The following is a 13,428-nucleotide window of genomic DNA, read 5'->3' as shown; positions in this document are numbered from 1 at the left end:
CTACTCAGTGTCAGGGGAGATAGAGACGCTAGGTCTCTTCCTTCTCAGGAGTTACAAATGAGGTGGTAGAGCCAGTCGAGAAACAGCAAGATGTGGAGTTGCCAATGAAAACAGGGTAGGAGAGAAACAGGCACTAGATGTTGGACTTGGTCAGATCTTTAGAGATCTAACCCCACCCATTCGTTTTATGCGTTGGAAACTGAGACCTCTGAGGGGAGGGGATTTCTCCAGGGCACAGGGTAAGTCAGTGACCGAGTTGGGACATGAGCCTGTGTCTCTGGACTGATGTGCAGTCCTGGATCATTTGACTGCAGTATAAGGACACACTTCTCAGGGGCCCTCTCCAGTCTCCAACCTGGAACCCAGCTTAGTGTCATGTGGGCATTGTTGAGAATTTGACTCCTTTAGAGAATGTTCCTCCAGTCACATGGATACCGGGCATTTGGGACAAACATTCTCCGAGGTTGAAAGAACCCAAAGATTGGGATGCGGTGGGACAGAGGAAGCTGCAGATTTGGCATTCGTAACCTTCAAGGTGTTTAAGTTCTTGAGGTCATGAACGCGAGATCATTAAAATGTAGGTGGTTTCGGAAAGCAAAGCAATTCAAAGTGGGGGCTTTCAAATTAGATCTGATTTTGAGTCTTGGTCTTTATCTTTGTGACCTCAGTTAACCCTTGCTTAACCCCTAAGCCTGAGTTTTTCCATCAGTGACGATAATCCGTCCTTGCTGGAGTTTTTGTGATATTTAAATAGAAAGATATGTACCAAGTGCTCAGTAAATGCTCTCTCTTTGTATTATGATAGTCCAGACTTTTCCTTTTTTGGAGGTTACTTATTTAGATGGATTTAATAACTAGATTGGTGGCAAACAAGACCCTATAAATAACAGCTAATTTGTGTGGGTCTTGTCTTCCATTTAAAAATCTTAATCATTTTACAAGTGTGAGAGAGGGGTGTGATGGCTAGTGTGTATATCACCAGCAGTAATGCAGTCAAGGGGAGTTATTTATAGACTGGTAGAAGAAATTTACAGCTTCGGGAAGAGGGGGAAAGAATGCTAATAGCAGCACCTCAAGACATGCCCAGTACAAGCTTTAACTAGATGCATCCTTGGTACCACTCCTCTGGGGCCCTCAGTGACCCCAGAAATTGGATCCGTAAATAACATCTCCCTGGGAATTAGGAACTCTCTACTTTCCTAATGAGACAAATCAAAGTCATGTTAATTAGGATGTCTGTGTAAAGAGTAAGGCGCCTTTCTGATATATAACGGGGAGGACACATCGCAAGAGGTAGATAAATAATAGATGTCCGAAGCATCGTTCATAGTGTGGGCTCCGTACCCTTCTTAACTCACTCACAAGGAGTGGGCCGGGGTGGGGGGGTGTGCCCGTGGTGGGCGGGACACTCTGCCAGGACCTTAGGTGAGTCAGTCATCTCATTTGATTCTCATGGTCACCCTGGGAGGTGACATTACTCTCCCCATTTTGTGGATGAGGGAAGTGAGGGTTGAGGAGAAGTGGTGTGAACCTCTCGGTGCTCTTGCAGGAGCATCTGCCCGCCCAGTGACAAGGCACGTGTGTGGACCTGTGAGCCAGAGCCCGCTGTCTGCCCTGTCCCGCTTGCCTTTTCCCTCTGGCTTGCGTGCACTGCTCATTCCCACTTGGTCTCTGTCCTTTCCCTCTCCTCCACGTACGCCCTTCCTCTCTTCCAAGGTCCATATTTTGACCAAATACTCTGATTTGCAGGTCATGGAGGATTATTCCAAAGGGGGCTGCAAAAACGGATACTTGAAGCACACAGATTCCAGTATTCTAGACTACGATGGAACCCACAAACCTGGCTGCCCTGGAGACCAGAGTCTAGAAGAAGGCGAGCTCCTGAACATGCTTGCCCCTTTTTTCAACGAGAAGGCCACATTGTTACTGGAATCCAGGTAGACATGGGGCCCCGGGGTTGCTTTTTCTCTCTAGTTTGAGGGGAGAACAAACTCATTTTGCTAAATGGATTTAGATGGCGGTGCTGTGTAATTTAGCTGAGCGAGCCCCTGAAATGTCTTGGAAGGAATCTTGCCAGTCATGCAATTAAGTAATTAGGCTGCGCTAGTGGCTGGGAGGGGACTTCAGCAGAGCCTCGTACAAGCCCATTATAAAGAGAGAAAGAAAGCTTTCGTCTGAAATTGGTCCTGGGAGCCCTGGGAAGGGCTGTCTGCCTGTCAGTGAGAGGAATCAGCCCTACTGGAGTCTCTTCCAGTTCCTGCAACAGCTTAAAAACTGCCATTGTAGTCGTAACTCACTGTTTTATGTTGAGCTTGAACTTCAGTTCTCTTCTCATTGTATCTGCTGGGAGTCGTCTTGTGTGAGGGAATACTTCAGGGTGTTTGCCTTAAAACGAAAAAGGAGAAACATTCAGTACATTTGTATTTTTAACATTAACCCTTCGGGAGGAGATTGTCCCCCTTGCACATTCTTTCCAGACCATCGTAACAGCTGCTTGGGCTTTGGAGCCAGAAGGAGCCGTGCCTTCCCCTCTCAGGGCCCCAGTCTCTCCGACCACTTCCTCGGGTGCCGTGAGGAGTAAGAAAGTGCACCGTTTAAGGAAAATGGCAGGCGGGTGGTGTGTGTTCAATAAAACTGTCCAGTTCTCCTCCAGTGTAGGTAGAGAAATGGAGCCGCTAACTCCTGCCCATGACTCTTGGCAAGAGCCAGGAACCCTACTATTTCTTACATCGTTGGTGGACTAAGCCTCACAGACATTCTTTAGCCAAAAAAAGGATTGGAGTGTTCTGTTTTTGTGAGCTCAGGCAGGCCGACCCTTCCCCAATCCCTGGCATCTGTCCAACATTTTTCTAGCACGGGTCCTCTTGGGGCACCTGTCTAGTGGCGGTTCTGGTTAATTATCACAAGCAGTTAGGTGACCATAGTCAGCGCTTGAGAGAGGGAGGGTTTTCTCAATGTCAGGGTCCCGAATGTTCCATCAGAGTTCAAAGATGCAGCTCTCTGTCTGAGGACCGCCTCGGACTGCGCAGGGGTGACATGAGCGGGGGCAAGTCTGGTGGGCTGCGGTGGGCATGGGGCCAGCCGGGGCACGTGTGCCCCCTGCCGGTGGGCAGGAGCTTCTCAGCCCCAGCTGACCTTTGTGGCTCCCAGCCTTCCAGTCTTTCAGTGGAAGCCCCCAAACTATTCTAAATCTCTTGATTTTTAAAAATGTAGACCTAGTTACGTTTTTTAAGAAAGCATTTTCTGCCTGCCGGGCAAGCTTGTGACGTCTCTGGTTCAGTTCCCTGTGCCCTGGAGGTATCTGTTCCATAGGCTTCTGGACCTGGTTGGCCAGTTGTAGTGTTAGAAAAGGTTTTCTCACACCAGCCTAAATCTGCAGCCCTGATTTAGTTCTCTGTACAGCCGAACGGTGCACTGCCAAAGCCCATGACAGTGGAGTCATGACTCCGCGGGTCCTCCCGGAGGCCCGGCCGTGGTCTGCACCCCCTCCTGGTGCACACACGGGGCATCGCGCGCCCAGTCTCATCTTACCCTCACACCGGCTTTCTGCATGCTGCTCCTGGTGATCTCCTTTTTATAAAAGTGGGAGCTGACATTTGGGGACTTGACATTCCCTTAGCTAGTAAATGCTAGAGCCATTGGAGAACTTTCTGGAGGAGTCTTTTACAAAGACTCCTTGGGGTAACCAGGATTTGATTCATCAGCGAAACACTAGTCTTCTGCTTAGGAAGTCCCTCTTGGTCCCAGCCACCACCATCTCTTGCGTGGACACCAGCAACACAGCCTTCTGTACTGTCCATTCTCCATAGGGCAGCCATAGTGATCTTTTTAATAAAACTTAGGTCAGATCAGCTCCGTTTCATGCTTAAAACCTTCCAGCAGATTTCCATTGCTCTTATAGTAAGATCAGAGCTTCTTGACCTGGCGCCTGCCTCTTTCTCTGTCCTTATCACCTACCCCTCCTGTTCACCGAGCTCTACTCTGCTCCCCAGACATCTAGGCTGGTTCTCACCTCAAGGCCTTTGCACTAGCCGTTCGCTCTATCTGGAATGCTCTTTTCCTAGGTGTGTATGTGACTGGTGGTGTCTCAGCTAGACATCAGCTCTGTAGAGGGGCCTTTGCAGACCACTAACGGGAAATCCTGCTTCTGCACATGGTTTCAGGACTTCCTCCCTCCCTCCCTTAATTCATAGTACTTATCATTGCTGTACATTGTTTTATTTCGTTATCAATGTTTGCATGAACATCTGTCTTCTCAATGAAATATGAGCCCCATGATTCCCTTGCACCATGCATGCCCACTGCCTTACGTGGCAGATGGCAGGTGCTCAATAAATATTTAAGTGCCAGTGGAGACAATTAGAAGCCCAACATCACAGCAGAAGGTGACCGTGGAAAACTGGAGAGTGTAGTGATCCTTCGGAGTCAGAAAGATCTGGGTTCCAGTCTTTGTTCTGCAGCTTTGCTAGGGGATCTTGAATCTTTATGAGACTGTTTCTTCAACTGTAAAATGGGGTTAGCTTTGGCCCCATCTCCTAGTCATACAGCGAGGCCTGAATGTCATTGGCGTATTTAAAGGACCTGACACATGGCAAGTGCTTCACAAACGTCAGTTCCTCCCCCCTTATACCTCTCTGTGGCAAAGATCCTCTGGAAGGGTATATAAACAATGTTCAGGCCTCTGACAAGACCCTCGACTGAACCATTAAAAAGGTCCTGATCACGGCAATGGCTTAATGAATCTGCTGTTCAGATTTCTAGCAAAATAACACTTGAAATGTTTTATTTAACAGCTCTCCCACTTTAGTATATTCTAATGGCCTCTTTCACCACCTCTTAGTACCCATTTGTAAAGTCTTTTTTCCGGGTTTTATTGTGTGTTGTTTGGTGGTGAGTAACAGTCTTCCCTGGGCTAGCTGAATAGCAGTTGTCATTATTTTTAATCTATATTAAGGGAGGGAGAGGAAAGGAAAATTTAGTTTAACATGCTTGAAGTGCCAGAAATATTTTTAAAGTCTGGGTTTACTAAATTTTAAGATGGTGTGTGTAGTCTAAATGATTCCGTATTAGAAGTGAAAAATGTACCATACGTTCTAATTTTGTTTTTTAAACTTTTATTTTTTACCCTGCTTCAGATCGCTCTGTGATCTGAACGGAGTTGACTCTGCCCCAGAGCTAGATGATTGGAACCCAGAGGGGAGTAGGACCTTCCCCTCGCTCCTGGAGGGCTCTGTGGGGAAGGTGGAACCAGGCCTCACGTCACTTGTCACGTGTAGTGGTAGCCGAGATACGGGGCAGAGACTGTCAGGGTGCGCTCAGGGAGTCGGTCTGTAGAGGCTGGTCTGGGCCGAAGGCAGGCGGGAGGAATGGCAGAGAGAAGAGAAAGTGCGCAGCACGGAGGCGGGCCCCTTCTGTCCCCTGTCACCGCTCACCGCCTCGACCTCAGCCCGGCATGGATGTCAGCAGCAGCTCTCCGCAGGCCTCTCCCTCTGTCCTGGCCCGCTCCGGTCCCCTTTTTCCTTAATTTCCTGTCTCAGTTTCCTAGTTTCTTTCTTCTTTCTTAAATGAGTCCCTCTCCTTTATTTTTTAGGTGATTTACACATACTTCTGTTAAAATCTTCAGGTTGCCTTATTAATTTAATTTTCTTAAGTGTGAACTCTGATTCGTTGGATTGTGGCCTGTCTGTCGTACTAGTGGGTCGTGTGTGCAGGTTTGGTTTGCGGGTGTGGACGGCCCTGCTCTGTCCCCCGCGCTCCTTCCTCCTCCTGTGGGCTGCTGCCGGTGCCTCTGGCTCATGAGATTTCCCTGGTTTTCTCCACTGTGGGAGTTAAATTTCTGCCCCCAGTGCTTTCTGCAGATGCCCCCTTTCTCCTGACTGGGGGTCTCCTCCTCTGTTTCTGACCTTTGGATAAATTTTACCTTGATTTCGAGGCCTGTAGTACACCTTATGGTATTTTGCTGTCACTTACATGTGCTTAGAGCGGAGTGGGAGGGGCTCCTGTGGGTGCTCACACGGCGTGTAAACAGGTCCCCACCTCCCACTGCCTGGCTGGGGGCCTCAGGGAGCTCTGGGAAAGCCCCAAGGCAGGGGTGAGAGGCAGGGATAGGTGGGACTGTCTGTGCCTCTGGGTGCCGTCCACACAGTGTGCAAACAGCTGTAGCTGGGGTCTGCGGGAGCCTAGGGCACATGGCCAGGGCCCGAAAGTATCTGCTACCTATACGCTCTCTTGTTTCATCTTCATTGCTGTCCTGTGGAGGGAGACTTACCCTACTTCCAAAGCATCTCCAAGTTAGAATTCGAAGCCATTTTTGTGTGATTTCAAAGCCACTACTCTTTCTGTTCCGAGTAGTTTGCAGCATCCCTTCATTCAGTACCTATATACTGAGCACTGACTGTGCACAGTGATGGGCCAGGTCACTCATGGGTCCATCAGGTTGACCAGTCCACCCAAGCCATACTCGCCCCTGGATGTAGGAATGGGGCCAGTGGGTGGGTGGACCTTGTCATTGTCAAGGATACTTGATGACCCTGTTTGCTCCTTTCTAGGCCCAGCCTGCGTCCTTACAGCACGTGGCCGCCTCACTTGCTGTGTACTTGTGTCAAATCGATTCTCCTCTTCTTATCCATGAGTTAGACACGGCAGTACCCACCGTGTGTGGTTGTCATGAGGTGACATGGGATAAAATCCTTGGTGGTAGATCCTGGCACATGGCAGGTGGTCCGTGTGCTTAATTTATTTTATTTATTTATTTTTTTAAAGATTTTATTTATTTATTTGAGACAGAGAGAACGAGAGACAGAGAGCATGAGAGGGAGGAGGGTCAGAGGAGGAAGCAGACTCCCCGCCGAGCAGGGAGCCCGACGCGGGACTCGATCCCGGGACTCCAGGATCATGACCTGAGCCGAAGGCAGTCGCTTAACCAACTGAGCCACCCAGGCGCCCCGGTGTGCTTAGTTTAAACAGACTTCGGGCCAGTCAGTGGAGAAAACGTGGGAAACCGGGTAGGGCATGAGGCTATAGCAGAAAACCTACTTCTTCCACTTCCTTCCCTTTTGGAAAAACAGGCCAGACCTTCTGAAAGTGCTGCGTGAACTACTTCTGGAACGAATGTGCTTGACAGAGCCGGGAGTGTCTGCGGAACACCTTGATGGTAAAACTGAGAAGTCCCTTAAGCAAATGGCTATTCAGCTTAGAGGTGAACTCGGACATTTCACCCAAGTCAACTCATTGTCCAAGTCCCACGATGAATGGAAGTCGCCTCGGACAGCCCAGCTAGGAAGGATGGGTGAAATGTCCAAGCTGGAGCTGAAAGATGCCTCCGTGCAGACTGTGGCCGCGGAGGATGACACGCTCAGATTCCAAAATGAGGGCAAGAGAGAGGCTTGGGAAGAGAAGCCACCAGATGCCGTGTTTCACACTGAGGGTCAGCTGGAGAACTCACACATGGAGCCGGGGAGGCAGGGCACTGCCCTTTCCTTCCCCAACGGGACTGACAAAGTAAGCTTTTCTATTATTTATTTGTTTTCTTATTTTATAGAAATGAAAGGCTTAAAAACTCAACTCTGCTCTCATTGCTTTTTTTGATGTGTGTAAAATCTGGTGTCTCCCCCTGTCTGCACTTAGTCTGGCCTCTACCTAGAGGTATGTGTTCGTCTAGCCCAGTCCTATTTGTCTGTACATCATGACATTTATGCAGTTTCCTTACAGAGTCCTACTTATACATCTGTGTGTACCTTTTTTTTTCATGCTATGTATCAGGAACATCTTGCCTTGTAACAGCTCTGTAAGATTCTGTTGTGGGAAATGTGCCAAAATTTGTATGATTTTCACCTACTGGTGGATATTTACGTTTGCACATTGCAGTGAAATTGTGATAACCTGACTTCAGGAGGAGGGCCAAGAACCTAGGTTTTATCTTGTGCAGACTCTGGCGGAGAGGTTCTATTCTGTGGCTTCATCTACATTCTCTTATCCTTGCGACACCCATCAGAGATGAGGAAGCCCGATTTTGAATGCCCACAGTTAGCCAGCAGTTACAGGGCTGATGGTGCAGCCAAACCCCTTGCCAGGCTAGCCCCAGCTCCTGCTGGCCCAGAGTGGTAGGGTCCGGTTTTGGTGGGGGGGATGCATTTTGCTTCAGTCAAGATGCTGTCTCTATGCTTCTCCTCAGATACCATCAAATATGCCACATTATTAAAAGCCAGACTCTCTTGGCAGTATTTGATTGGACCTTTTACTAAAATCCTCGTGGGCAGAGGGGTTGGAGTTGATGATCCCCAAAGCAGGGAGATGTCAGTGTTCTGGTGGAGAAGTAGGTCATGTTTCTAATAGAGCTCCAGTGATGGCTGTTGGTGTTCTCGTTTCTGATGGGTGTTTTGTATCTGAGAAATCAGCTGTACACACGGCTTCATAGCATCAGAATGGAGAATTAAGTTTATTTTCTGACCACTAAATTACTGCTTTTGTGCATACCAAAGGGAGTTAGATATATCATTAGCAAAATTGCTTTTGATTGTTTTAAATTATGCACCAAAACTGTAATTTCTAGAAAAGGGTTTTCTAAAGATATCAGTAAAGACAAAAAAAAAAAAAAAAAAAAGACACTGCCATTATATTAACGGTACTCCAGATGTAAATTTGTGCAGTTTGGCTGGAATAGAAATGGTCTCATCTGCCCCAGCTCTATTAGTTTGTACCTGTGTATTAGGAAGACTAGATGTTTTTTTCCCCCAATTTGTGTGGGAGATAGCCTCCTTTGTGCAGAAAAATTGCATAATCGAATGAACTCATTAATTTCCCCAAATATATTAAAAGTTTTTTTTTTTTTTTAGTTTGGAATTATCCTTCTTGTGTCTTCAAAAGGAAGGCCACTGTGTTTATTTTTTTAGCATCTGCTCTTTGTGCCAGGATCGTGTTAGACATTCTGTATCTCTATCATCACATTTAATCTTCTCAAGCGTATTAGCTAGGTAGGTATTCCCTACATTTTACATATGAAGAAATATAGCCTCTGAAAGGCTCAGAAAATGGTCCAGAGTGAGTCAGCTGTTAAGAGGAGTAGTAGGAATATAGACCGAAGTCCAGTTTTAGAGGCAGACAGGAGTATACTTTTTTTTTTTTTAAGTAGGCTCCACGCCCAGTGTGGGGCTTGAACCCATGACCTTGAGATCAAGACCTGAGCTGAGATCAAGATGTTGGATGCTTAACTGACTGCACCACCCAGGTGCCCAAGACAGGGATTTTCTAAACCTACCTTTCTCAGGAAGGGAGGAGCCCTCAGTGAGGGATACTATCACAGATGTACCTTGATAGCTTCAGGCCTGGCCACTTACCTGTCTCGGTGGCTCAAGTGGGATCAGTGTGACCTGGAACCGGAGGCTGGTGCAGTGGTGACATGAGGAAATGTGTGGCAGGTGCCTGCTGGTGCCTTGTGCATGGTTGTGTAGGTGCATGTCAGGATCGGTGTGTGTGCATTCCTGTCCCCCTTCCACCCCCAAGTGAGGCGTTCCATTATGACATCTTTAATAAGGTGGTAGGTGGGACTGTGCACAGTGTCCATAAGGTAGCATTTTGTGTGGTGTTATTTTAGAACCCGCATTAGGTTGACTGACGGCAGTCTTCCAGCCTGAAATTGGCTTTGGCATTTGTGCACTTGCAGATATCTTTTCTCCTGCCATATGACACACAGATTTGGATCCAAGAATAAAGATTGGTGGAGACCGAGGACCAAGCAAATGACTGTTATTTTGCAGTCCTCTTTGATGAGGCATCCCCCCCACCCCCAACTGTCACTGGTTCCCTTCACCACCTCAAACTGTCCTTGGCCATGAACCTGCTGTCTGCCCTGGAATTTTGGGGTAGAGTGTCTCACTTTCCTTAACTGAGCAATAGAGGCTGGAGAGCCGTTGTGAGGTCCAGCTCTCTAACCTTCTTGTTGTATGACATTGGACTGGCTGTTCTTTGTCTGAGAAACAGGCCTGGTAACTTCTATTATCCTGTGAGCTTACAGGAGGATTGTGGGACAGTGTGCTTGAAAGTATTTTACACCCTAGAGTGTGCAAGCAGGGCTCCTTCCTCCCTTTTCCTGCTTGAGCGACCTCGCTGATTTCGTCATTCCCAGGGTCCCAGGTATTTCCTGTTTTCTTTTCAGGTTCCTTCTCTTCCACTTAAGAAATTAAAAAGAATAATAGCTTCATTGAGGTATAATACACATATCATACAGTTTATCCATTTAAAGAATATAGTGCAGTGGTTTGTTTTATTTTGTTTTTGGTATATCCATAGAGTTATAGAACCGTTACCATAATCAATTTTAGAACATGCTTAATTATCCAAAAAGAAACCCTGACCCATTGGCAGTCATTTCCCATTTCCCCCATCTGTCCTAGCTGTAGGCAACCACTGATCTCCTTTCTGTCTTTATATATTTGCCTATTCTGGATGTTTATATGTATAAATGCAATCGTATAACGTGTGATCTTTGGTGACCGCCTCTGCTTAGCCTAGTAGGGTTTTCGAGGTGCATTTCTGCTGTAGTCTATAGCAGCAGTTCATTTCTTTTTATTGTCAAATGATAGTCCATTGTATGGATGTAGCACATTTTATTTATCCATTCATCAGTTGATGGACATTTGGGCTGTTTCTGCTTTTTAGCTATTATGAATAACGTTACTATGAACATTCATGCACAAGTCTTTGCGTGGACGTGTGTTTTCACGTCTCCTGGGTAAACACCAAGGAGTGGAATTGCAGGGTCATATGGGAACTCTGTGTTTAACCTTTTGAAGAACCCCCGGGCTGTTTAATACAATGGCTGCCCCTAGTTTACATTTTCACCAGAGGCATGAAGGTTCCAGTTTCTCCACAGCCTTGCTGATGACACTTGTTATTATTTTGATCATAAGCTGTCCTAATGAGTTGGGAGTGGCAATATTTCATTGTGATTTGATTTACATTTCCCTGATGACTAATGACACTGAGCATCTTTTCATGTGTTTATTGGCCATATATAGGTCTCCTTTTGAGAATTGTCTTTTAGATCCTTTGGCCATCTTTTAATTGAGTCAATATTTGTGTTTTTTACTGTTGAATTGTAATAGCTCTTTATATATTCTAGATTTGGTGCCTCTCCCCAACTTTTGAATGTATTTAAAATTCTCCCCACTTGAAAGTCACCCCCATCTGGCCTCTTAAGTTATTGTTTGTATGTTCATTCCACAAATAGTTGTTGAGTACCTACTGTGTTCTTGTGCTGGCAGCTATGGATAGAGTATGACCAAGAAATGCAGAGTTCCTGAACCCTGGAGCTTATAGGCCAGTGTGGAAGGTAGACAAAGAACAAGTAATTGCACAGGCATTTAATTATGATGGGACTAATGTTCTCCCTAAAGAATTGTAGGGGGTGGTGAGTGTCCTTAACAGGGAGACCTGATGTGGTCTTGGAAATCAAGGCCCATTCTCCCGAGGAAGACACATATGAGTGGAGTCCTGATGAATGTATTGGGATTACGGAAGAGGTGGAGGTGGGCAAGAAAGCGTGTTGTAGACAGAGGAGACAGTGTATGCCAAGGCCCTGGGGTGGAAGGAACACAGACATTTGAGGAACCAATAGAAGGTGAGTGTGTGGGAATAGGGGAGGTGGCAGAGGGGCAGTGACTCGGGCTGCAGGTCATGTACAGCATGGCAGCTGTGGTAGGGATTTTGACCTTGGTCAAAGAGACAGGGAAGTGTTCCAGTAGTTGCAAGCAGAGGCGAGGAATGTTAAGTTTGCCTTTTCTGCCGCAGTATGGAGAGTGGACTAGAAAGGGCAGGAAGGAGTGGGGGAGGGCACTCAGGAGGTGGCTGCCATGGCTAGGTCAGTGCCAGCCATGGCTCGGGGTTGGACGGAGGCAGTGGGGGATGAGGAGAGTCCAAAGAGCTCAGCTGGAATTAATGGAGCCTGGCGAGTGGCGAGAGTGGGTGATGAGTGTAAAGAGCAGTTCAATAGACTCGCAGGTTTGGGTTGCGCAGCGAGGGGATGGTGGTGTGATTCACCAAGACGGAGAGTGTTGAAGCGACGTAGCTTTGGGGTGGGGACTTGGGTGGTGGATGGAAGGAGCTGAGTGCTGGGCTGGCTTCAGAGTACCTGGAAGCCAGTGGAAATGAAGATGTTGAGGGTAGGCAGGTCAGAGCTCTGAGCCTGGGAGATGGCCACTGGCTTAGTGACTCGGTAGCCACGGAGAACTTCATTCGGGGGTGGTTCTCGTGGACTAGCAGATTGGCTTAGACTGAGGAGCGGGTGGAGGGGTGGGAATGAGGAAATAGATACGGAGCAAGAAAATGTTATTTAGAAGATTGTGTTGGAGAAAGGACTGCCATATATTGAGCATCTGGATGTCCACAGAGACAGTGGGCCAGGGCCAGGAGGGTGTCGAGGAGGAAAATCTTGGCACTTGCCAGTCAGAAGAGGGACCTGCCAAGACACAAATTCTGTAGACTGGGAGATAAACATAGATGCCATTCTAGGAACCAGAAGTCTGGACAGCTGGTTTGAATCCTGTTTTACGAGGTTGGCATGAGAATGTTGCCTCTGTGACCAGAGGAAGCGCATTCATTGTCCTGTGCGTGTGTCTCTTCAGGAAGCTAAGAAGTCCCGCCTGCCCATCCTGATAAAGCCGTCCCGGTCATTAGGAAATGTGTATCGGCTCCCTGTCACCCAGGAGATGGTAGCCCAGCTGCAGGGCCAAGTCTTGGAGCTGCAGGGGGAGCTGAAGGAGTTTAAAATCCACAATAAGCAACTTCACCAAAAGTTAATTCTGGCTGAAGCAATGATGGAGGGGAGGCCAGCGCCAGACAAAACGGTACAGAAAGGTAAGCACTGAGAAAAATGTATTCTCCGTGAGCTAGATGAACGACCTGATAGAGCTGCTTGAAATGTCAAACTTGTTGTTTCGAACTGCAGTAAGTTTGAGTATAAATTTTATGAATTACAGTGATTAATCTTGACGCTTGACAAATACACACTCAAAGGAACACAATAAGGAAAATGAATCTATTGTTTTCATTTTATCCTGGAGTGTGGATAAAGGGGACTTGTAAGTGCTCGCGGGTCTTGTGAGCTCACCGCTCCCTTCACTTGGGATGGTCTGCAGCTACCCCAGCTGTGGGATGACTTGAATCTGGGTGGGTTTTTTTGGCTTTGTCTGTGGAAGCCTCAGGCATATGGCATCATGTATATAAGTGAGAACCCTCTTGGTGGGGTTTTCTAGAATGTCCAGGCTACATTACTTTGGCTTCCTCAGGTCTAATTCCAAACCCTATCACAGAGCAGTGTAGGTGAGCACACAGGTAGTGTTGGACCTCGTTTTCAGAGGGTTCATGAGTCCACAGAAGTACATATATTGACTCCTGATTTTGAACTTCTGCTGTAAGCACACGGCAGCAACA

The 13,428-nt window shown here is 47.3% G+C and overlaps 1 protein-coding gene across 6 annotated transcripts in view; it reads left to right on the top strand.

The window, feature by feature from the left end:
- Positions 1 to 13,428, top strand: part of CDK5RAP2 (CDK5 regulatory subunit associated protein 2) — a 162,141-nt gene that overhangs the window by 93,449 nt on the left and 55,264 nt on the right. For all 6 annotated transcript variants that reach the window (XM_081803489.1, XM_081803488.1, XM_081803487.1 and 3 more), the window contains 3 exons: positions 1,750 to 1,937; positions 7,068 to 7,500; positions 12,621 to 12,852. In XM_081803489.1, the coding sequence (XP_081659615.1) occupies positions 1,750 to 1,937; positions 7,068 to 7,500; positions 12,621 to 12,852 (853 nt within the window). The remainder of the gene's footprint in view (positions 1 to 1,749; positions 1,938 to 7,067; positions 7,501 to 12,620; positions 12,853 to 13,428) is intronic.

This window comes from Leptonychotes weddellii, chromosome 14 (genome assembly GCF_054177405.1).
Source record: "Leptonychotes weddellii isolate Sample4059 chromosome 14, ASM5417740v2, whole genome shotgun sequence".
Classification (NCBI taxonomy): Eukaryota; Metazoa; Chordata; class Mammalia; order Carnivora; family Phocidae; genus Leptonychotes; species Leptonychotes weddellii.
Note: the sequence above shows the minus strand (reverse complement) of the source record. Positions and strands in the feature narration are given on the sequence as shown.